Below are 24,321 nucleotides of genomic sequence, written 5' to 3'. Positions count from 1 at the left end.
ATGAAAAAAGATTTAAAAAAAAAAAAAAGCATGCATTGAAGGGCCATACTCATGTGTCTAGCCTTAATCAATAATCTAGGCCTGCACTTCGAGTATTTTTTTTTTTAAAAAAAACAATTCCTCATCTTCCATATTTAATTTTTCTTTTCTTTTTTTAAGATGTGTAACGCATCACTTATAGCGGCAGACTATTTATGCGACACGTCGCCTGACTAAAAAATTAGAGTCCATAATTATAGACCCTAAAAATCCAATTCTAGCTTGTCCTTACTTGAAAGCACCTCTAAAACACCACATAAATATTTAAAAAAAAAAATGTGTGGATAAAATATAAGAAAATGATAAAAAAAAAACTAAAAAGCAACTATACTGTTCAAATAAATAATGATGTCACTAAAAAAACCTAGTTCTTATAGTTGCATGTATAATCCTCTCAATATTTTTTTTATTGCTCTTTATTAATCTCAAATCAATTCTTAGTTGTTTTTTTGGTTTTTACTGTTTTTTAGTCCAAAAAATATCATTTCTTGTTCTCTAAGTCACTAATTTTCTATAAAAAGGATATGGAAACAACAAATCACCAGAAAACACCATTTTTATTTTAGTTTTTATAATTAAACTAATAATTAATTTGCCTTAATGTACAACACTTTGTCCAAGGCAAATATAAGATAATCGCAATAGGGTGAAAGCAAAGCTGACAAACAAGCACTCTAATATAAATAGTAAAAAAAAATGATTATTTTCGATTCAATTTTAAATTAAAAAAATCAAATTAAAGTTTTTATTTTTTAAATTATAAATCGAACAAAATCAATTAACCAGTTCAAACTAACCACTTCAGTTTGGTTCGGTTTAATTTTTTTCTTTCAAAACTAGTTGGACCTGTTTCCATTTAATTGAGCCTTTTCTTACTAGGTTTGGATCTCTTAACATGTTTTGGGTTCAAGTCGACCATTATGCAATTGTTGTTGCTGTTACTATATTTATCATTCATTTAATTGAAGAAGTTTAAACAGACTGTAAAAGAAAGTTGATGTAAAAGAAAGTTGATGGAGGCAAAAATCAAGATTACAAAACAAAATTATATTGCTGGTTCTGTTAGAAAAAGATTATGCTCTGGTTCTATTAGAAAAATAAGACATTTTTCTAGTAAAAAAGTGATAATTGCAGGTAATTATCAACAACCATATAAGAATTTCAAACAAGAATTTACTTCTAATCTATAACAAATAAATAATTCCCAAGTGAAATTTTAGTTAGAAAACCAATAAAAAAACAAAAAACAACAAGAAAATGCTTTCCCTACTCAAAAGTTAAGTTGTTCCACCTTTATAAGTCCAATGAATCAACATCCCTGAGAGTTTATACACAAAGCTTAAAAGAAATTCAACATTAAACCAAGTTGAGGAAATCAAAGCAAATTCTTGAGAAAAAATACTTTTTTATTTATTTACAAACAATTTGAAAAACCCATTTAAAACCCAGAAATTTTCTTGGTAAATTTGAGCAAGCAAACAATGAAAAAATACTTAGATTTTCCATCTCCAAACTCCTCACAAAACTAAGAAATCAGAGATAAAGAAAAAAAGAAAAGAAGAGAGGGTTGAGGGAGAGATGAGCAAACTATAGAGGGAGGGGAGGGTGGCTGTGAGAGAAAAGGAAATTAAAGGAATAGAGTTTTAGTGTAAAAAAAAATAAGTTTTTACATCTAAGTTTGAATTGAAATTAAAACTTGAAACTGAATCAATCCAATTCAGTTTGATTCAATCGATTTTAAACTTTTAAAATTCAACTAGATTTTTTTTTGAATTAGTTTATTTAATTTACTTTTCAGTTCAGTTTTCTCAATTAATATATTTTTTAATTTTCTCAATTTTTCAGATTTTTCAATCATCCCTAAGCAGCAGGACATATTCCAACTGTTTAAGCGTATAGGGCCTGAATACCTAGCTCTGCTGTCTCCTCAAACTATAGAAACTTGATGCGGATGAGACTTGCTGCCTCAATCAGTTCTAGTAAGAAAATAAATTTTCATGACTAATTAAATAAAACTTTCTACGTGTAAACAAATTCCATGACCTTTGGAAATAAAAGCATATTTAATGTAAGTGTCATGAGTCCAATTAAGTGGAAGAAAAATCCAGTTAGAATTTCTGGATAACAACAGAGCTAGCTATGCCGGCCTCCTCGATTGTCTGGTCGGGATCCGTGAGTAGTTTTGGAGGGAATCCCATTATCTGCAGTTGATAATTGCTTGCCCCACCTGGCCTTGATGCCTCAATGAAGGCTCGTATATCTCTAATATTATGGTTTAAGTTGAAGCGAGGGACCATGCGAGTGCCATCTGCTAACCTGAGCTGAATTAAGGTAGTTGGTGATGAAGAATCTATAACTAGATCTGGGGTTGGGTGGGGAGCAGCCTTGAGAGAAGCAACAGCAACAGTTGGCTCAGAAGCAGCAGGGCCGGTAGGGGTGCTGGTGCTACCTAAAGCTCTTCCCACACCTTGGAAAGGAATCTTAGGCTTCTCTGGTTCCTGCATAAAAACAGGAGGTCGAGGGAACAGTGATGAAAAGATAAAAACAGAAAATAAAATTTTATTAAGAAAAATAATGTGGAAAAAGGTAACTCACAGAGTAGTTTTCCTCTCGCCTCATGAGATCAAGATGCACTTGAGTCCTCCTGTCCGCTGGTTCAAGCTCTTTCGGGCACTCAGACTGCTTGATGCTCTGCACGAAAAGCATTTAAATAAGCACAACTTTCCATTAGAGGGTGAACACTAAACGAATTGCAATTCCTTCCATTAGCATCATAACTTCAGATATCCAATGGAAGTTGGATAAAGCAGAATTTACTGCGAAATTAAATCCAGCATTTAACCAGAAAAGAATCAAGCTAAACCCAGAAGTCAGAAAGATACTTGCAAACGTGAAACCAATTAACAATGGTGTACCATTAAAAAAGCATGTTGTTTTGCTTATCTGACACGGTTCGCAAATCCAACTTGCACTCCAATAATATTATCGTGCTTAGATCCAATCGCAATAACCTTTTACCTTGCAAACTAGACCAGTCCTCACAGTCCTCAAAGCCTCGTAAAAAAATTACTTGAAAATAAAGAACAGGGTTAAAAAATTACTTCCAAAAAGGAGGCATTAGCAGGATCATCAAACCTCCTTAAAGGACCATCATCATCCACGGTGAACCCATTCCTCCATAGAGTGACAGTATGATTGACAGCTGCAGGTGGTTGAGGAGCAGGTGGAACAGTTGTATCCCCTGAAAGTAATCTCCCTGTTCCAGGAAAGCTTCTCGAACTTGAAGACGGCTGAACGTGATCAGCAGTTGCTCCTGAATTTCTAGCGTGGTCAAAAATTGCATCCACATTGTGACGTTTGGTAGGGTCTTGAACCAGCATTCCGCTGGAAAAAAAAACTTTCGATTAACACAAAATTGAACTAACCCTAACCCTAATTCGACAATTCAGCTTAATTAATTTAAAATTCTAGGGTTTAGATACCTCTTTTCACCACCAGCATAATACTGCTGCGGCTCCTCATCATCGTCATCATCGCTACCGGACCCACCATCAGGAATCCGATTAAGATCAGCAAGAGTTCTGACTCCGCCACGTGTCCGATTAGCGCTGGGCTTCTTATCCCTCGATCTTATCCTGTTGGGAGCCCGAGAAGGAGAGCGAGAGCGAGACTGTGACTGGGAGGGGGAGTGAGACTGTGGAGAGGACGGAGAAGGAGAGTTAACAGGATGAGAAGGAAGAGGAGGGATTGCGGTTACGAGAGGAGGGTCGGAGTCGCTGTCCATGAAGGTAGAGATGGCGGAGTCGAGATCCCATTGGTGACTTTCTAAGAAAAAGAGGGCTTCTTGTTTAGAAGAAGAGGTGATCTCGCAGAAACCGTCGATTAAGGCAGCGTTGTTAGTGTCACTGAGATCGAGATTTGATGCCGCTGTTTTGTCCTCCATGAATGGATTGGCGATTATGAGAATTTGCTTGTTTGTTTGGGTTTTGCTGATTGCTTTTTGAACTCAACGGTGACAGACACTGTCCTCTACATTTTCTCTGCGACACGAAATGTATACGTGCACGCGAAGAGAACGGTTCCAAATTAATAATTATATAAATATTAAATAAATATAAAAATTGCTTTATGCTAATTAAGTATTTGATTTTACGTTATAAACTATTTTTGAAAACTATTTTTAATTAAAAATATCTAATATTAAACAAAAAAACATATTACATTATATGCATTTGTCTATTGTATTTTACTTGAAGTTAGTATATTATGTGATTGTAGTGTTAAAATATAATAAGATATAATGACCTATACGTAATCATTTAAAATATTGCTTCATGTTTTATTCTTGTGGATGACCAGAGTGATTATTGTCTATTTTATTGCAATTAATTTCAAAGTACCAATTTAAAACATAATATATAAACCAGGCATAATTTTTCAATTTTTATTTAGTCTGCCAAGTAGGTTTTATGGTGCCCTATGGATTTATTTTATTTTTTAGTTTTTTATTTTATCTCATATATTTATTTATTTATTGCATGGATGTATCAAGACAACAAGATTTGAGGTCCAAAACATATATATAATTTTTAATAACATTGATATTTAATTAATTTACTTGTATTTTTATTAATTTTATAAATTTTAAAATTAATAATCATATAAATTTTTTATAATTTTAAAATTTATAAGATTTAAATTAATAATCTCAGAAGCAGAATCAAAATTAGTGGTTGACTAGAGTAAATATCACCAAATCCATTGTTTAACTGTCATATTTTAAAATCAAAATATTGTTTATTTGTCTTTGGAATAATCCTTAACATGTATAATTCAATGATATACATATACACACACACTTGTTTAATATTATGATTTAACTATGTTTTTTAAAAAATAAAATTTTTATATTATTTTAATATACTAATATATAAAAAATAAATTTTAAAAAATATTATTTTAATATATTTTTAAACAAAAAAAAATACTTAACATTTAACACAATTCAAAGATTGTTAAACAGCCACATTTATAAACCTAGTTTTATTCCATATACTTTTCATACCTACTTTTTTCATTAAAAAATAAGGTAAAATCGATAAAATCAACAGTAATGACAGGATCATTCGATTTTTTCACTAATTTTCAATTCTATATATATATATATATAAATTTTCTATTCTATATATATATATATATATATATATATAAGGAAAAATAAAAATAAAAATCAGCTATAAAAAAAATAATAATAATAAATTTGCTTGCCGCACAAAACCAAAACGATGTGCCTGTTACCACATTCATCCAAATAAATTTCGTAAATTATCACTAAGGGGATCAAAGCTGCATTTTGATCTCCTTTCGTCATGTTCAATCGATTCTGACGAGTGTCAAGCATTGCCATTGTAGCCCTCATCTCCTCCGTTTGGAAGGCGAGGCACAACGACGGGTCCGCCTCGAACTCTTTCAAGAGCATAGCTTATTCTCAATGGACGACCTAACAATGCCTGCAATGAAATTATTTTCTTTCATTCTTGGAAGCACTTCGACCACTGACACAAAAAATGAAAAGAAAGCAAGAATATCCATGCGCACCTTTCCATCCAATGCATCTTTCGCAGATACAGCCTCATCTTCTTTACAGAAACTAACAAAACCAAACCCTCTTGATCTACCACTGTCTCTATCATACAATATATTCACTGAACCACGACCATCCCAATGAATTCGAGATCACCACAGATTAGGTTAGATTAGATTTGACAAAGGAAGGGGATTGAAATATTCACTGAGACAATTCATCGAACAAATGGATGGCATAATAATTTTGCAAAGTACTAGTACCTTCCGTGACATCTCCAAATGAAGAGAAAGCATCTTTCAATGACTTCTCGTCAACTGACCATGACAAACCTTGAAAACACAAAAATCTCTGAAAGTAAGGGCAAATCTCAACACTCTCTCTCTCTCACACACACACACACGAAAATCTCAACACACTCTCTCTCTCTCTCTCACACACACACAAGATAGTCTAGCAAAAATAATACATGGGTGACGGAGACAGACCTGCAACAAACAGTTTTTTATTGGTGGCGGGATTGTGAGCTTTTGTTAACGCTTTTCTAGCAACTGACATGAGATTTCTATTCATTTTTGTTCGAATTTACTTTTATCAGGAACCACCTGTCTTTTGTTATTCCTCCTGCGTTTATATAGAATTTCCTTTTCGGGTTCAAAACTAGCCAATTAGTCCCTCAATTACAAGAAACAATTGAAGTAATCCTTTGTTTTTTGTTGAGCTTGTGATTTAGGGGCATAAGATTTTCAAAATCTTCTATCTGAGTGTCTATGTTTTACTATTTCTGTAAATCGTTTCTGTCTACGCAGTTAGTTCTGTTTTTTATTTCTGTTATTTGAGGATGTAAATCGTTTCTGTCTACGCAGTTAGTTCTGTAGTAACAAGTCTTTTTGTGGACCTTCTAAATTTCGAGACTTATTGGACCTTCGCTAATACCTGGGATAAATCTAAAATCAAATATTTCTGAGCTTGAAAGAGGTGGGCCTATTTCATCCTGCATTTTATGATGGGCTTGGTAAATCATAGCCCAGGAGCCACCACAGGAAAATGAACGTCTATTGAATAGCTGCCGCAGCAAATTTCACAACGAAAAACGAGCAGCGTCTGCCGGGGGACGGAATCACTTGTCAGTTCTTTCTCTCAATTGACGAACGTGGTAAACTAGTTATCTTGCTGTTTAATTACTTAGATATGTTTTAGCCATCATTTTCATTCGATTTGCATCCAATTAAACTTGCAATGGAAAGTTTGAAGTGGGATTGGTCAATTTTAATCAAGCAAAGGCCTTTAGCTCGTTCCAAGTTTGCACGCTAACTGTTCGATGCAATGCCACAGAGTGTATGTGTGTGGCATTTCTTGAGTTCTCTAATTAAGTTGCACTCTGCTGATTCTTGTTCTTTGCCTTGAGCTTTACTATGTCGTAGTGGGCTGTCTTGGTATAGTATTTCTTGCACTCTTTGTTTTGGACCCGGTTCGTTATCTTGGTATTAACTTTGTAGCTTGTTTGAGCCTTTGTAATTCTTTTTGTGCTAATACTGCGATTCCATTGATAGAATTTGCTCGCCTACTGTTTGGATTCTTTCTGTGTACCTTGAATAGAGGATGCTTTGTTCATCTGAATCAGATATTTAACAAGGGGAAAACTAATGTGGGGAAGGTACTATACGTGACATTTTTGCGCATCAGCTGGAGGTTTATCGATTTTTGGGGTTTTCCCCTAATTTTTCACAATGTTGTTGAGTAAGAGTTGGGACATCCTTAAATTTCTAGGTTTGTAAATAGTCTTACCGATTCGATTTCTTGATATTTACTGATAAAGTAAGACAGAATGTGGGCATGTTTGTTATCTCTCGAGACATTTCATTAGAGAACAGGTTTCTTCTGCCTTCTATACTCAGTACCAGTCAGTTGTCATTAGTGTGCCTTTCATATAATATATCAAACAAGATTTCATGTTCTTTACTCCTTTTGAATGCATTTTCTGTATTTCCATTCATTTACTTGGAGTCATCTCTTCTTAAAGTTTCTGTCCCTTCAGCATTTCATTCCATATGAAAAATAACATTGCTAAGAAGTTTTAGCGTACAATGCAGGTACAAAAGAGAAAACATGAATGCATTCAAAGCTTTCAAAGCCCAAGTTCCAATTGCATGGAGTCCGCACCTGTATATAACTTTGGTGAGGGGCATTCCAGGAACTAGGAGACTTCACAGGCGTACCTTAGAGGCATTGCGTCTTCACAAGTGCAGTTGGACTGTCATGCAATGGAATGCTCCTAGAGCCATGGGAATGCTCCAGCAGGTTTTAGTATAAGCTCGTATTAAGTCTTCAGTTGCATTTTGTCAGAAAAATAAAGTCTTAAATCCTTGCAATTGCTTCGACTCATAGGTCATTGTTTTGAATGTAATTCTTCAAAATTAGCAACATCATTTGCATCTACAAGCTTTGTAATTTAACCAATGATTTTAAAAAAGTACTTGGTTTTTAACACATGAATCTGAAAATCGTGTCTTAAATCATACAATGAATGGACACCCAACATCACATCTAAAGTAGCCCAATTTTCAATGTCTGAAAATTGAGCATAAACTAGCACTCTATAATTGTGTTTTTAAAGGCTGTGTAAAGAAATTTCAGAACATCAGGAAGGCCTCGGAGAGCATGTAGACTACGGTCCTTCCTTTTCATCAATGTTGTTTTCCTCTTGTACGTTTATGACAGTTAAATCATTTCCTCCTCCTTCACCATCTCTAAAATAGTCAAATCATTTGCAGTTTTAAGCTCTTTCTCTTCAGAGTTCTTGGGCTTGATATACTGCTGGACTTTGTACTGATGCCCCCTTGCAAAAACTAGGAAAATGAATAGGTTCAACAGTCCTAGCACTGCAAGCATCCAATAGAAGTTATTTAACCTCCCTTTATTCAAGTTGCTCCTGAGCCAGATTTTCTTGGTAGCTTTGTCAACTAAAGACACCAACAAACTGCTAACAAAGAAACCCATTGAGATGCTGCTAAGGAAAAGCCCGGTGCTCATTGATTTCATCCTTTCTGGTGCCTCTCTGATGAAAAACTCAAGTTGTCCAACATAAACGAAAGCCTCCCCGGCACCCACTAGGAAATATTGAGGGACTAGCCAAAAGGCACTTATCCTTGTATTTTGTTGAATAACGGTTTCCCTTCTTTCTTTCTCAATGAGAGCAGCAGCCACCATAGCTAGTATTGAAAGAAAGAGTCCAATTCCGATCCTTTGAAGGCATGTCAGTCCTTGTGCATTGCGGGTGAGCTTTCGAGCCAGGGGAACGAAGAATCTTTCATTTAGGGATGTAAAGAGGAGAATGGTGATGAAGAGAAAGGTGGAGTAGGAACCTGAAGGAATAACCAGGGAGCCAACTTTTCTGTTCATGAAGGTAGCTTGTTCAATGGTGAAAGTAGTCATTTGAGAGTAGACTGTCCAAAAGAGGATACATGTAGACCAAATTGGGATGAGCTTTAGTACCATCTTCACTTCTTCAACTTCCATAACAGTCGATGCTATCCAAGGGTCATTTTTTTGTGCGCTGGAGGTGGGATCCATGATTGCAGCCTTGTCAAGATACCTGATGAATAACAGATGAGCAAACTTATATCAGTAGTGACAGTAATGATGATTGAATTCTGGGATATAAGAAGGAAAATTTCCTTAAGGGCCTGAGAATAAGCCAATAAATAATTGTTTCTGAAGTAATTGTTTTGCCAAGTCAAAACTTACTTGAATTTCTCTGTGTGGGGAACTTTGGCACTGTCATAATCATTCAGAAGGCTGGGATGGGAAGGATGAGGGTGCTTCCTCTTCTTCCATGCCAAGAGTGATACCCTCCATATGGTAGTTAATGGGCTACCTCGAGGCTTCTTGAAACGGTACCACGGTGTCCCACAGAGCAATACTGCTACTGCGATCACCATCGTCCCCGCTGAAATACCATATCCCCACCCTCTCCCCACGTTATCTTGTATGTATACAAGCACTATGACCGCAAACAATGACCCGATGCTAATGCAAAAATAGAACCTATTGAAGAAGAAACGCATCGCCTTCTCCTCCTTGGGATCTGTTGGATCGAACTGGTCAGATCCAAAACCTGAGACATTAGACTTAATCCCACCACCACCAAGTGCTGTGGTATAAAGTGCTGCATATAGCAGAGCCAGTTGATTTCCACTGGCCTCGATACACTGATGATGCTTTCTCCTGTAGTCATCGCACTGTGGGGGTCTCATGGTAGGAATGGTTGTGGCCATGGTTAATAGACTGAGCCCCTGGTGCATATGATAAGGAATTAGCAGTGTGGCCTGAAATTAGAGATAATTGTGCGCAGATTTTGGTAGGCCTAGTTCCTTTGATTTTTTGGTCCATGTTTTTGACACCTTCATCAATGTTCGGCTCAATGATTAAATTATATGCTGCCGGTTTTCTTAGCTGGAACCGAAAGGGTATCAAAGTTCAACGCAATAGCCGGTTTCCAGCTCTCATGGCACGTCAATACTAGAGCAACATAAATTCTCAGAGATTTTATCCTCTTAAGCTAGTGGCATGTAGGCATGCAATATTTTAGTCAGAAGCTTACCAGAGCAGCTATGGATGCGAAGATAGCAACTGTCAAGTACCGACCAAACTTAGCATCTGCCAAGAAACCTCCTAGGAGGCCGAGAAGGTTGAGAGCACCCATGAAATTGGTGACTATGTTTGCAGATTTTGCCGATGTAAGATGCAGCTCTCCTACTAGGTATGTCACTAAATTCATTGATATGCCCATGACGCATATTCTCTCTGAAAGCTCGGTCCCTGCAAAACAAATTAAGGTGGAGATTAACAAAGTGCTTCAATACATGTACTTTGTAACACACATGCTCTTGTTGATGGGAAGCACCCAAAATGAGCCCCGCAGAAAGCCATCCTCCAGTTCTGGACTTGTCCACAGGATTTCCCCGAAAGTCTACTGCAGAATCAGCTTGCGCACCATCTTCCCCACCGTGGCTTGTTGCTAAAACCTGTTACAGTTGAGAGATGGTAAAAGAAATAAGATATTGCCGATGAAACATGTAGTATCAAAGTAGAGATGTTCAGGCAAGCCGTTACCATTATTGAAGAGAGAGACAGAAACAGAGAGCAAAGATCGGTGTTATGTAGACCTCAACTTTACAGAGGAAGAACAGAATGGTGGTGCATTAGGGACTATGTATTTATTTCTGTAGTACTCTTAAGAGAATTGTTGAATGAGTTCAAGGATGGGAGGGAATATAAATATGACCAGGGCTGGACATTAGAGGAAGGAAGTGGTCGCCCTTTTTTTCTAATGGTGAAGAGTGGCTTGTAATTGTTTGTTGTTTGGACTTATCATCATCTTGGGGTTCAGGTCCCTACAGCCACAACTCGCAAACTTTGGGATGTGACAATCCCTGCATTCTAATTTTGCTTCGTATTTCTTCTCCTCACATCATTATTATGAGATTTCAAACGTCGTCTAAAACCTTTGCTTTGTATCGTTTAAACCATTTTTTTTTAAAGTCATGTCAGGTCAAGTGGTCTCCTAGTGATTTATTGATATATTTTATCCGTAACTCATTAACACAAGATAATGATCTAAAAAAATCTTAAGGAATGTAACTTAATTGATCACTAAGTAATTTTCTAGAGATTACTGGTTGGAGGTTTGTGAAAATAATGGAGGTATATATTAGACTAAATATTTATATTAATAATAAATAAATAAGATAATGACCTAACATCTATAATCTTAATAGAACAACAAGCCTAAACAATTTGAGTCTAGTTCTATTTTAAAACCTAACACTTTTAAACTCAGTTATATATTAAGTTAAAATGTTTATGGATCTAATAATATTTCAAACTCAACTATCTTATATTCAGTTATACGTCAAGTCCAAACATCTATGGATTTAACAAAATATTAGAGTTGAGCTCAAGTGAGCTTGGCAGGATGTTAAACTTAATTTTTTTAAGTTTAGCTAAATACATAGCTTAAATATCCGTGAGTTTAGTATTTTGTTATACCAAACTCTCTTGGGTTCAACTATACTCTGAGCTCAAGTGTGAGTGAATCTTGCAAAATGTCAAACATAAATACTTCAAGTTCACATTAGATTTAAGTTAGATTTAAATGTAAGTGGACTTGACTAAATATCAAACCATAAAATAATCATTTCTCTATATTTTTAGGTGTATAAAAAGTCCTTTTACAAGTTAGTTATATTCCTCTACAATTCTAGTTGTATAAAAAGTCCTTGAATTAATTATATTTCAATTGACATTAATGATATGATTAAGACATTCCCATTAACATTAAATATTGTATGCAAAATAAGATATAAAAATCTTCAATAATTTTATTGTTTGTTTATTAATATTAATGATATATAGGGGTAATCTATAGCTCTACTATTTATTTCATTAATATTAATAATGTGTAATGGTAATTTTTGTAAATATTAATGTTCATGTAAAAGAATTTTTTTATTAAATTATTTTTTAAAAAAGAAAACTTTTGATCTCTTAAACGAAACAATAAAGTATAAAGTATAAAAAAAATTATAAATATTTTTTAAACCACCCCAATAAAAAATTACATGATTTTTATTCTATTATAATATATTCTCAAAACATTTGTTACATAAGAACTAAGAACATGAGTTCTTATTTTTATTCCCCAAGAAGCACGAATGTTACCGTTACGTAGGATGAATATCTGTGGCGTCCCCACCATTCTTTGATTTCTTTCAGCAATGATGGCAAGGCGGCTTCGGATTAATCAAGTGAGGTTATAATGTTCCATGCTCAAGCAAGAGAAATAATGCAGAATTAGACAAAACACTCTTTTGTTTTTTTGTTCTTGATGCAATGGAGGAGAAACGCTGCTTTTTAATGCGAAAGTAGAGTATTTTAAAATATATTAAAAAAAAAATTTAACTTCTGAAAACATTAAAAAAATTAAAAATTTTAAAAACATTTTTAAAGTTTAATGTCACTTCTGAAAACATTAAAAAAATAAAATTTTTAAAAACATTTTTAAAGTTTAATGTCAAACACTGAAATGGCTCGGTGATAGCAGGTAAGATGACCATGTGAGAAAAGTTACTTTGAGAGAATTGTTGAGGATGGTAGGGCTCAAACTCTGTGATTTTGTGTTTTGGTAAGATGCATTCCTCAATTATTTTCTCAAAAAGATCGCTATCGTGAGCCCAATTGCTGATTGTTCCTTGATCTCGGGGTTTGGAGAAACGTCTGGGTTTTTTCTTATATATCACGACCTTTTCGTCTTATCTCAAGGAGCGATTAACGAAGCCATTCAAGTCAGAAACGAGATTATCTTTTGAGCAACGTTGTGAGATGCAAGATCTGATTTACGACAAGAAACCACATCGAATATAAGTTTATAGGGACGTTTAGGGTAGAAATCTTGCAATGAATCGGCCATACTTTTCATTCCGTTCCCTTTCTTCTGAACAGTCGTCAGCAACCAGATGTTAGTGTTAGTGTTATGTACCAATTCGACCACCACAAGAGGTTGAGTGACCATATTGCGAGCTCAAGATATGGAGTCATGGTGGCTGAATCTCCCAGCGAGCTCTGCTTTGTACCCAACCAAATCAAGAGAAGTTATACGGGGCTCATGCTCCCTCTGTGAATGGATGATTTTCTCGTTCAGTTGAGAAAGAGCAGCTCTAGCTAGGTCCATCTGACCATTCCTAAACAAAGAGAACGAACAGAAATTCATCTCTCTCTCCCCTTTCCATGACTGTTATCCGGCCGGTAACATGCTTGTTCAGTTCATTTCGATCAAAAGAGGGTAGCATGGAGAAGCCATGAATGAGGATTCGAATCCAATCCAATTACGTGGAAAGAAAGCGAAACCCATCCTGATTCCTGACCATTGCTCCAAGACAGCTGATGATAACTCCATTAATATTCTTATAAGCCATTTCTATGGAATGGGGGCAAGTCCCTTCTTAATGCTTAGAGGGAAAAAAATAAAATTTGATTATAGTTTTATTCATTGGCGGAGCCACAATGGAGATTAAAGGGGCAGTTGCCCCTTTAATTTTTTTAATATTTTAATATATTTTTTTTAATATTTTAATATAATAATATAGCAAGTTTTTTTTTAATTATTTTTTTTATATTTTTTTCTTCTATAATTTTTTTTAAGTTCTAAACTATTAATTGATTAAATAAGTAACTTATTATTATTTATGCCTAATATTTTATATGAGTTTCATTTATTTTTTCATTTATTTTATAGTTTAATTTTAGTTTTATTTCTTAATAATATGATAATTTATAAATCTCTTAAATTAATATGTTTATGAATAATATTATATGCTATGAATATAAAGTGAAATGAGTTTTGATGAATTAATATAAGTTTTATACAAAAAATAATGGTAATTAACATACTTTGAATATAATAAAAAAAATAAAAAATATATTAATATATATATTTATCTCATTTATACAAAACAAAAAATTAACAAAGAATTATTATCAAAAATTTAACTAGTTCATAGCAGATTTAGAAATAAATAAATAAAAGTTTCATTATATATATTTAAAAAATATTTTTAATGAAACTAATAATGAAGTTATTATTAAATAATTTTAAAATATAAAAATTAAAAAAAATTATAATATAAATGTTTTCATTTTAAAAACCGACCATCACTTCCTTTCAACTTGCACTCTGCTTTCTGTTTTCCAAATATAATAATAATAACGGCAGCAAGAACAACAAGAAGAAGGAAGAAGAAGGAGGAGGCGGAGGATGTGGTTGGAAGTTGGCTGAACGTAGGGCCCATGAGCTATGATATGGCTACAATTATATGTCTACCCAGTCATCAATAATGTTGAGATTATAACGTAGCAAGCTATGGCTAGCACCCATGTAGAGTACAAGATGACATGGCCTGCCACCACTGGCGAGGTAGCTTGAAATTTGAAAACTCATCCAGGCCAGGGTCCCATCGCAAAAGTTTTTTTGGTTTCTTCCCCGGTTCATGGACGGGGAATTCGGCACATTTTTTACAGATGATGAACCCATCAATAATAGAAGGATGGCGTGGTGATTATCTCGCTCACCTTTCTCCTCTTGACTTTCGAAATCAATTGCCGTCCATTTTTAGTTCCGTGATCTGAAAAAACTCTGGCGCAGGTAGTGACGGTGGCCATACAAATAAACCTTTTTCTGGACGGACGGGTTAATTCGAGATTTAATTAGCTAGAAACCAAGTTTTATATGGGTCAAACCCGGGTTTATAATTGACGTGTTAAACTCGATTGATTTGCTGGCATGGCATGGAATTTGAGTGGCCCCAGCGTAATTTAAGTTAGACTTGAATTTTTTTTATATATATATATATATTTAATAACTTTAAAAAATATAATATTTATTTATGAATACTTAGTTTTATGTATTTTTTACAATCAATGTTTGCGTGCATTGTTTCGAAATTATAAGAAATATTAAGATTTTAAATATATATTTTTTTAATTTTTTTAAATTAATCTTGGTTGATCTGTGTTAATTTTAATTAATCTCAAGCTTAGCTCTTTAATTGAGTCAACCAATAAGATGGGTTTAATAAGGGACACAAGTATACCTCCAAGCATTTAACTTTTTAAAAGCTTTTATTGACAAAAGGAGAAATCTGAATGTAACCAGACAGTTTACACACACACATGCATGCACATGTATCTCGCTTGTAAGACATTTAAGAAGTCATCTCGGATTGTTTTTAATTTTTTTTAAATTTTAATTTTTAAAATTAAATTTGATAATAGAAAGAGAATTTAGTTGTAAATTGTTTTTGTCTCTTACCAAATAGAACAGAAAAATGACAGCAAACCACCTTTTAGAATTTACAATCCAATTTTATGTTTTTGTCTCTTACCAAATGAAGTTAAAAGTAATCGACCTGGCATTGCCTTCTAATGACATGGATGCTCACAGTCTGTTCTTATGACTACTTGTCATGTTTTTTCAACATCGTCTGTCTCATGCGGTATTAAAATATTCAACTAGTTTAAAAACAAGATTTATGTAATGTGTAATAAATTATTTTTTTAATTTTAATAGTTTGATATATTTTTGTTAATCAAGATAATTAATAGTTAAAAGCTAGTATCTGTAAGTCAAGATAACTAATACGGTAAAAAATCTCGAGGATCTATGTAAGGTTTTAAAAATCAGGTTCGTAGTGTGGGGCTCTTCTATCATGCCTAAGCTCTTCTCCTAAATCAAGTTCATATATAACTAAGCTCATGCATGTTCACCTCAGATCGTGAGTTTTTATAACTATATGGGTTTTTTAAACATATTAAATTTAGGTTTATTACATACTTTGATGGATTATTCCTTTAATTTAAGCCTAGAGTCAGGATTTTCTCTAAGATTAAGTTTATGATGTTGGTCGATCCTTCAAAAAAAAACCCATGAATGATTCGACTCGTGCATAATTGCTTAAAACAGCAAATTTTTGCATGTTCATGAATTTTGGAGACCTGTTAAATTTGAGTTCACCGTGTAACCATTTTTTCCTCAGCAAAACATGGCATTTAACCGAAATCTTAGTTATCTTTTTTACTTGAACTTGCATACAGAAGATCATAGATGACTTGTAGATATAAAAATCACCCTTCGGGTAACTCACAAAAAGACACTTGTATCATGCACTTGTCTAGAAATCTCATGTCCAGACATGTAATGCAAGATCATATATGAAGGCTGATGGCCAACCAGAGTCTCCATTAGTGGCCGGCATAAAAAAGCGAACAGCACTCTGAAGGTGCCTTTCCTTTCCATCTACTTCTCTTTTCACTGTTTTTCGAGGTTGCAGATCACACTTTCCAGATTTGTTGGGGTTGATCTGCAAGGCTTGATTGCTTGGGTTATGGCAATGCTTGCGGGAGTTAAAGTTCGTTGGATATAAAAACAATAAAACCAAAGGGTTTGAGATCTATTGGGTTGAGGTCCGTGTTTTTAAAAGGGTGTTTAAGGGTTTTTATTTAAAAATATATTAAAATAATAATTTTAATTTTTTTTAAAATATATTTTTTATATCAACAAACCAAAATAATATGAAAATTAAAATCAATTTTAATAAAATAATGATTGTATCCATCCAGCTAAGCACCCCCAGAGTTATTTCATCAAGTGACCATTCTTTGAAAAGAAGACGTATTCGAATAAAGGAGAAGGACAGGAAAGCCAGGCTGAAAAGAATGGCTAAGCCCACGTGGGAAGGTATTTCAAGGAGGAGTCCAACTCAGAAGTCAGAACTAAAAAATGGCGTGTCGGCCTAAGTCCAAGAATGTGATCTTTGTTGACAAGATCTTCTTCCAGATAAGAAACAATTCTTAATGCAATCTCGATTTCGAGCGAGTATTTATATTTTAAAAGTATTGTTTTTGGAAAAAAATTTAAATTTATTTTATTTTATTTTTTTATATTTTTTTGATATGCTGATATCGAAAACAAATTTAAAAAATAAAAAAAAACTATTTTGATATATTTATAAGCAAAAAATACTTTAAAAAACAACTATTATTATAATGCCAAACAGGTTGTTTATATTATGGTATAATGTTATTATAATACCAAACAGGTTGTTTATATTATGGTATAAATTTCTTTTTAAAATATTTTTAAAAAAAATATATCGAAATAATATTTTTTTATATCAACACATCAAAACAATTTGAAGACAATAAAAAAAATTAATTTAAAGTAAACAGATTAACTTTTTCAAAAAATATTTTTGAATTACAAAAACAAACAAATTCTCTTAAAAAAGAGTTAGGATCAAAAGTATGGATAATTTGATTAAAAACTAAATCTACTGAGAAAAAGAAATAGAACCAGCATTAATTTACTAAAAACATCTCAGTCCTAGAATGTGTGAAATGCATATTCTTCAAGTGAATTTGGATACTCTCTTTAAATAAATTGAGTATGATTTACATCCAAAAAAAAACTTTATTTGACCATGTTGATCTTGTAAATTAAAGAGTTTTTAATCCATAATTGTTTTTTTTTAATTAATTGGTTATAATCACAATGTACAATTGAGAGATGTTGTATGACATGAAGAAAATGCAATAAATAGATAAATCATGATCAAACTCAATTATTAGCTTTGTATTTTAAATAATTATAAATTGTCTATATTAATGTATTCTTCATTCAAAATCATTCATCATAGATAACTTTATTCAGGTTAAAAAAATCTTTAGTTGAAATCATTCTAGAAAATAAAGTTAGAATAACTTACTATATAACTAGTGGTTTTCAATAAATTATCTCACTCAATAGTATAAGTTATTTAGACAAGATTTCAAGATACGATTTATATTATTTTATAACATGTTTCTTTAAATGAAAACTCTTTGAATTTAAAACTTTTATATGCTCACACTACCTTATGTTATTAATTATATTTTAATTAGAAAAAAAAATAAAGATAATGAGATTTAAATTTATGATTATTTGGTCATTAAATAATGAGATTTAAATTTATGATCATTTGGTCATTAAAATTTTAATACTATATCAAATAATCAATTTAACTCAATGAAGTTTTAATATTATATCAAATAATCAATTTAACTCAATGATTTAAATTTTAAGTAAGACTTTAAAATATAATTTATATTATTATTTAATAATAATAATGTATATTTTTCTTAAAAAAAAAGAGAGATTTTGTGCCAAGATCCAAATCATGTGCCCAGCACCATGCCATTTACGGCAAGGCCTAAAATGGTAGTTCTTTTTCCTACTCGTAGCCTTTTTTTAGCATACTATTCATTATGCCCACACCTAAATGTTTATTGAGCTACGAGGAGTTTGAACATTGCATTAACACACCCATGCATACAAATTTTTTCTTGGTTTTACTTTCTTTGTATATAAAAACTTTTATGCAATATTAGCATATATTTTCTAGCTAATAGTTTAATTGTGTCATTAATAATCACCAGCATTTTAATATGCGTAATATTTTATACAAATTAAATATTTTTTTGACTAATAATTATTTTTAATTAATATATCATTAATAATCACCAACATCGACGGAGGATTGAACTCTACATCTAATAATGTGCACCAATTAATGATAAGAGTTTATAAATATTTTAGATCACTAAAATATAAAAAAAGTAGACTATTTTCTTGTACTCTACACTTCTTTACATTTACATTTTCTTATCATTTTTTAGTATATTATTTCTCTCATATACCCATTAATCTAAGCATAAAAAAATCCCTAACAGATATCTCATATATTATATCTACTCATATATTATTTTTCATATATTCCTCTTGTTTTATAAAGGATTTCAAGAAAGATCAAGCCTTTAACTAAGCTCATACACGTCATGGCATAGGATACCAACCCATTAAAAGTATGAAGTTTTTTGAATTGATGGGAATTGAAATCGTCTCCAGAATTGAGTGATATTTATTGTTTTTAATATCTCATATACATTTGAAGGTACACGGTCATAATTTTCAAGTTATTTCACAATATTATCCATAATGTATAAAAAAGTTCCAAAATCTTCGGAGGTTGGTCGCTCCCTCCCCTCCCTATCTCATAGCTCCGTCGTTGATTACCAAAACATTGAGCTTTATACTTAGTGTTATAAACATTTTTTTATATATAAAAAAAAATGAAGGGACAATACAACATGAACTCTTTCCTTTTTCTGTTTTGCCAGGGGTAGCAGCGCGAACAAGGCTTGGACACCTTAGTTCATCCGTCTAGAAAGCACCCTGTAGAAAATCCAATACCACATTCCAAGTATTATCCTTAATAGGAAGCTACCAAAGGCTGATTGTGATTATCATGGCTCTTTTGGCCCTCCATTTGTAATAACTTGGCAAAAACTCCAACTAGTGGTGCTGTATTGTATGTGCAGGCCTCAGTCTGCATGTAATTGCTTCTCTGGTCCGTGAAGTTATCCTGACAATCAGGTCCTCCGACCAATGCTCCGACTAAAACATTTGGGTTAGGCTCCTCCCGGCCATACCAATTGTCGTACCCTTGGGTGCACCCAATGAACCCCTTGTTCTCTCTGTATGACACAATTGAGGCCCCTCTATGGTGCACTCTTGCAGGGTATTTAGGGCCGTATCCCACTAAATAACTCATGTTCATTGGGTTAGAACCTAGGATGTAATCAACCTGAGATTTAGCAAAACCGAGGATCTCTTCGGGATCCACAGATCCACCATGGCATTTGAGCTTTTGGTTCGAGTTTAGAAGGAAATCGGAGTATACAGTGAGGAGGAATGCTGCTGTTGAGACATACTGCATGTTGTTCCATTGCCGGATGTGCAATAGACCACCTGGGGTACGATTCACATTGGTACCGTTGTTTTTGTTAAGGCATGAGCATAGGTAGTGCTCGGCTTTTGATCGGTATTGTTCCAACGTGTCGCCATGTTCCCTGTGCTTTTCTTCCACGAGCAACTGCAGTTACAACCCAAAAAATAACTGCGGTTTAATTGATGATAAAATGCGCGAGGGTCCATTGAAAATATCGGAAAACAGGGGACTTTAGAGATAAAAAAAAATTCACAAGAGGCTGAAGTTGTGAAAAGAAAAACATGACCCAAGAAGAAAGCTTCTGGGGTCAAATTAAATGAGTTTGACATTCAATTTGGCCTTGAAAGGGATGGGAAACGCTATTTCTGCCTCAGATGAGCTCTGAATAGCTAAACAAGAGCGATCGTTACCCTCTATGAGAAATTTATTAGGAAATCATTTTCTCAAAAATTAAAAAAAAATAAAAGAAATCCCATGTAATTATCCAGCAATGTTCCATGAACACGGAGATTTACTGCAATAAGTGGTACAACAGTATCTGTGGGTCTGCTCAATTAAAACAAACTTGTGCTGCTGTGCCTTATCTAACAGGCTAGCACCCATAAATGAAAGAACTGTGTCCATTCCCACAAACTGTGAAGCAGGGCCTACCTTAAAGTTTAGACTGGCCTAGGTCTTTTGCTCTTCTACACATGGCATCTGATATCCATCTCCTTTTTCTGTCTCAACGAGATAAATTCATGTGATGCTATATCATCACATGTTAGGATGCTCTTTTAACTGGTTTTGTGCCAAGTGGCAGTGATTTTGACACTCAGCATAGAATCACTGCATGGGGGATTGATTTGAAAATTGCCAGAAATTTAAACGCTTGCACATGGTTTTATGCTTCTGGGTAACCTTTTTTCAACTCTAGCAATGACACCCCGGTTGGTACCTTAATTAGGGCTCACTCCATGCCTCAACTTTACCGAAGGCTCAGGGAGGACGGGAAAAAAGAAAAGTAAAAGCGTGATTTCTTAAAGTAAATCACTGTCATTTCATCTTTGAAACTGGACATAAGCAAAGTCTCATAAAGATTTGAAAATATTCCTTGACCAAATAACCAGTAAACCCAAGATTTTGAACTTGAAGCATATGAGAGAGATGGGATGTCTTTTTACCTTTGCAGCCATAATTTGAAGGCCAGCATACTTCACATCCCAGCTGAATTCTGCCATGGCCCAACCAGTCCCGCCAAAACAATGAGCATTGTTAATGACGTACTCCAGATACTTCTCATTGTCGGTGGCCTTGTACAGCCACAGAGCTCCCCATAGCAATTCGTCTTTGTATCCACTCCCCGACGCATAGTAGCTCTTCACCACCCCCATATTTTCATCATATTTACCTCTGTACTTGTCTCCAAACTCAAACAACTACACCGAAGGAAAAAAAAAAGAATAAATATATATATATATATTAGTCAACGAAACCCACTAGAAAGATGTTTAAAAAAACACCTACGAGCAATAATTAATAATCCTTACCGAGGACTCGGTCCAGATCTCAATGTATTTTTTATGGACATATCTTCAACCGCATAATCCTTATTGATTATACTAAGCAAATGTTGTCCACTGTTTAAAGTGACATTCCTAATACTAATTAAGAAACCACTATAACAAAGAATTGTGTACAATTGTAAGTTGTTAGCATAACCCCACAGGATCTCAGTTATCTATTGACTAAGATTTGACTTGATTTTATCATTTTTACCTGTTGGGCATGGTGCAAGAGCAGGTGAGAGTAATGAGGGTTTGTTTTCTTGAACACTATTGATGCCGCCGCCATTGCCGCCGCGGTTTCTCCAGCAAGATCTGACCCGGGATTATTCTCGTCGATCCTGTAAGCTTGCCGTGATGTGGTCATGTCCTCCGGCCGTTGCCAGCAATAGTGGTCGGTGTCACCGTCACCCACCTGTAAAATATATTATGGAGTAATTTAAGTTTGAAATTGATATTAGTTTTTATGGTTTTGGAAGCAGAAATGTAATACGATCTTGAACTGTAATGGATGCAATGTAACTTACCTCTGCCCATAGCACATTCGGGCTAGTATGTGCCTTGATGAAATAATCAGTTCCCCATTTAATTGCTTCTAATGCGTGTTCCAATTCTCCGGCAACGGCAATCTGATGTTGGAATTCTATTACAGTCCATGAAAGCATTGTCACGGTGAAGGCCATTGGTAGTCCAAATTTTACATGGTCCCCTGCATCATAATATCCTCCGACCAAATCCACCTACACAGAATTAAACAGACAACATCCTTCATTATTTTGAGCAAACTAAAATGTAGAACTAATCGGGACAACGAAATTAAGTTGATACTGACCCCTTGTTCCAAGCCATCAGTGAGTCCAGAATGGTGACGCCATGTTACTCTCTGGTTGTAGGGTAAGCGACCGGAACGTTGTGATTCGAAGTAAAGAAGGCTCTTTTTTAAGGCATCACCGTAATCAAAAGCAAGACCCGTATTCAAGATGGGGAGGATAGAGACTAAGAGAACAGCCCAGTGTTTTGCAAATCTGAAGGTGGGTTTTGGACCTGCTCCATAACATTGGTGCTGCTGCCTTTTCTCCATGGCCATCAACTTTCCCCTGTTTCCCAGCTCCCCTGTCGAGCTTTTTATTCTTTTGAAGCGAGTAGGGGGGGGCTAGGGGCTAGGGAGGGAGAGATGGGAAAAGAGGGATCGCAGTGGCTTTGAGTCGTGTCCCCAATCTGTGTAGTGTAGAATTCTGTACGTCTCACATGCATGTGAGTCTCACATGAGATTATAAATTGCTTTCGCTTTCTCTCCTCTCTTTCTCTCCCTTCTTTTGTTCTTGCCTGAGCGTGATTTATGCAACGGTTTTTATTGCTTTCGTTGTGCTAAATGTGGAAATGGGAAGGACTTTGGGAATACTTTTGATTCTCACTATCTAATGAAAGATGACGACTTATAATAGCATGCTTGACATATTTGTAACTCGATACAGGTGCTCAAAAGCATAACAATTATTATTGTTTAAAAATATTTTTATTTTAAAATATATTAAAATTATTTTTAATATTAACACATAAAAATAATTCAAAAACATATAAAAATTTAATTTTTAACCCCGGTTTAAACACAGTCCTAAACAGCTATTTCATAGTTCGTGGACATTCCGCGAGTTTAAAACTAAAAATCATTGTCTCTTTGAGATTGGTTCTGTCTAACGTTCCGGTGCTATAAAAGTGAAAAATCTGGCTATTAGGCATAAATTATAATTAATGTCAAAGAATGCCGTTTCGATTAAGGTACCGAAACTGTTGTCTCTATTAGGAGATTTTGCTGACAGGTCCTTGTAGGATCGATCAATTTCTTTATAGCGCTGGAACTATCAGTCTTGCTAAAATTATCGATGGAAGAAGGACGCTCGATGTCCAAGTGCTGTCAACGTTGAGGCCTGACGGATATTCGAGCCGAAGAAAATTCAGCATTCACCAACCAGGACTGGACTCTGTGTGTGGTGCAGATTTGATTATTTTTTCGCCGGTCCTTTTCCGTGCCGCCATGTCTAATCCGGCACTCCGCCTTGCTATTCAAATTCTGAGGCCGTCAGGTGAAAAATCTCCGGTACGCTTTGACGATTGGCTGTCGTTAATTTATGATCATACGATCATCAACTAGTTTGGCGGTAGGCCATCAGGTGAAAAAGCGACAAAACCTTTGGGGCAGTCGTTGATTACACTAATCAATCCAAGATTGGTGGCTCTGAAGAGTATCATGTCATAATCATCTTCTCGTGTGAAGTAAAAAGCACTTGACATAATTATTGCCAAAGCAACGCAAAGTCATCATTTCACAGGATTTAAAGTGGTCGCCCATGAAATTATGTAGAGATTGTTTAAGATTTTAGTAATCATCTTAATGTTTTTTTTATTTAAAATTTTTAAAAATAATATTTTTTTAAATCTTATTTTTACACCCTATCAAAATAATTAAAAAAATATAAAAAAACTAATTTAAAATAAGAATTTTATAAAACTCCGGTTATGTTTTACTTCGGTTAGAAAACATGGCCAAACACACCCTAGAAACTATGTTTTAGTTTTTAGTTTTCGTATGCATGCAGCAAACAATCAAGCTAGAGGTTGCTTGCTCTGGGTAGTTCTAGTGAGTTAGGTTCTGCTATCTTTTTTTGTTTTTCAAGAAAAGTTTGGTCTTTTACACTATAATTATAATGGCTTTTAAATTTATAAAGTAATTAATAAAATTTCCGATCAATTAAATACTAGTAATTGTTAATTA

The 24,321-nt window shown here is 34.2% G+C and overlaps 4 protein-coding genes and 1 long non-coding RNA gene across 6 annotated transcripts; 1 reads left to right on the top strand and 4 right to left on the bottom strand.

The window, feature by feature from the left end:
- Nucleotides 1-2,019: 2,019 nt before the first annotated feature.
- On the bottom strand, nt 2,020-4,106 carry LOC105141637 (UBA and UBX domain-containing protein At4g15410). The gene is made up of 4 exons (XM_011048909.1): nt 3,522-4,106; nt 3,141-3,423; nt 2,635-2,730; nt 2,020-2,537 (listed from the first exon to the last, which is right to left on the bottom strand). Exons 1-4 carry the CDS (start codon nt 3,980-3,982, stop codon nt 2,148-2,150), a joined length of 1,230 nt encoding a protein of 409 aa, XP_011047211.1. The 5' UTR covers nt 3,983-4,106; the 3' UTR covers nt 2,020-2,147.
- A 977-nt stretch (nt 4,107-5,083) lies between these two features.
- On the bottom strand, nt 5,084-22,893 carry LOC105141636 (endoglucanase 11-like). 2 transcript variants are annotated; one of them, XM_011048908.1, is made up of 6 exons: nt 22,381-22,893; nt 22,076-22,288; nt 21,763-21,963; nt 21,168-21,422; nt 19,470-20,148; nt 5,084-5,094 (listed from the first exon to the last, which is right to left on the bottom strand). In XM_011048908.1, the coding sequence occupies exons 1-5, from the start codon at nt 22,633-22,635 to the stop codon at nt 19,486-19,488; spliced, it is 1,587 nt and encodes a 528-aa protein (XP_011047210.1). In that variant the 5' UTR covers nt 22,636-22,893; the 3' UTR covers nt 5,084-5,094; nt 19,470-19,485. The 2 variants fall into 2 exon arrangements, with proteins under 2 accessions (XP_011047210.1, XP_011047209.1); XM_011048907.1 differs by lacking the exon at nt 5,084-5,094 and having other exon boundaries at nt 19,288-20,148; nt 22,381-22,846.
- On the bottom strand, nt 5,258-6,394 carry LOC105141633 (glycine-rich RNA-binding protein 4, mitochondrial). Its single transcript, XM_011048905.1, has 4 exons — nt 6,112-6,394; nt 5,887-5,955; nt 5,638-5,744; nt 5,258-5,549 (listed from the first exon to the last, which is right to left on the bottom strand). Exons 1-4 carry the CDS (start codon nt 6,194-6,196, stop codon nt 5,433-5,435), a joined length of 378 nt encoding a protein of 125 aa, XP_011047207.1. The 5' UTR covers nt 6,197-6,394; the 3' UTR covers nt 5,258-5,432.
- On the top strand, nt 6,518-8,113 carry LOC105141634 (uncharacterized). The gene is made up of 2 exons (XR_845431.1): nt 6,518-6,779; nt 7,717-8,113. It is a non-coding gene; the product is annotated as an uncharacterized LOC105141634 (long non-coding RNA).
- Nucleotides 8,075-10,984, bottom strand: LOC105141635 (protein NRT1/ PTR FAMILY 6.4-like). The gene is made up of 5 exons (XM_011048906.1): nt 10,739-10,984; nt 10,530-10,650; nt 10,227-10,444; nt 9,371-9,918; nt 8,075-9,218 (listed from the first exon to the last, which is right to left on the bottom strand). The coding sequence occupies exons 1-5, from the start codon at nt 10,739-10,741 to the stop codon at nt 8,345-8,347; spliced, it is 1,764 nt and encodes a 587-aa protein (XP_011047208.1). The 5' UTR covers nt 10,742-10,984; the 3' UTR covers nt 8,075-8,344.
- Nucleotides 22,894-24,321: the final 1,428 nt, after the last annotated feature.

The sequence above is a fragment of the Populus euphratica genome, unplaced genomic scaffold (assembly GCF_000495115.2).
Source record: "Populus euphratica unplaced genomic scaffold, PopEup_1.0 scaffold128.1, whole genome shotgun sequence".
NCBI lineage: Eukaryota > Viridiplantae > Streptophyta > Magnoliopsida > Malpighiales > Salicaceae > Populus > Populus euphratica.
This window is presented reverse-complemented; position numbering and strand designations above follow the sequence as displayed.

Excerpts from the sequence above, each read along its gene's own strand:
- LOC105141633 (XM_011048905.1), bottom strand. The coding sequence starts at position 6,196 with ATGAATAGAAATCTCATGTCAGTTGCTAGAAAAGCGTTAACAAAAGCT. Across the intron at positions 5,956-6,111 it reads TAAAAAACTGTTTGTTGCAG|GTTTGTCATGGTCAGTTGAC; the intron begins GTCTGTCTCCGT and ends TGTGTTTTCAAG. Across the intron at positions 5,745-5,886 it reads ATTTGGAGATGTCACGGAAG|TGAATATATTGTATGATAGA; the intron begins GTACTAGTACTT and ends GTCGTGGTTCAG.
- LOC105141637 (XM_011048909.1), bottom strand. The coding sequence starts at position 3,982 with ATGGAGGACAAAACAGCGGCATCAAATCTCGATCTCAGTGACACTAAC. Across the intron at positions 2,731-3,140 it reads CTAATGCCTCCTTTTTGGAA|AGCATCAAGCAGTCTGAGTG; the intron begins GTAATTTTTTAA and ends CTTTTCGTGCAG. Across the intron at positions 2,538-2,634 it reads GGCGAGAGGAAAACTACTCT|GAACCAGAGAAGCCTAAGAT; the intron begins GTGAGTTACCTT and ends GTTTTTATGCAG.
- LOC105141635 (XM_011048906.1), bottom strand. Across the intron at positions 10,445-10,529 it reads TTCTGCGGGGCTCATTTTGG|GGACCGAGCTTTCAGAGAGA; the intron begins GTGCTTCCCATC and ends TTTGTTTTGCAG. Across the intron at positions 9,919-10,226 it reads TCGCATCCATAGCTGCTCTG|GGGCTCAGTCTATTAACCAT; the intron begins GTAAGCTTCTGA and ends CATATGCACCAG.
- LOC105141636 (XM_011048908.1), bottom strand. The coding sequence starts at position 22,635 with ATGGCCATGGAGAAAAGGCAGCAGCACCAATGTTATGGAGCAGGTCCA. Across the intron at positions 22,289-22,380 it reads CTGATGGCTTGGAACAAGGG|GTGGATTTGGTCGGAGGATA; the intron begins GTCAGTATCAAC and ends AATTCTGTGTAG. Across the intron at positions 20,149-21,167 it reads TTCAAATTATGGCTGCAAAG|TTGCTCGTGGAAGAAAAGCA; the intron begins GTAAAAAGACAT and ends TTGTAACTGCAG.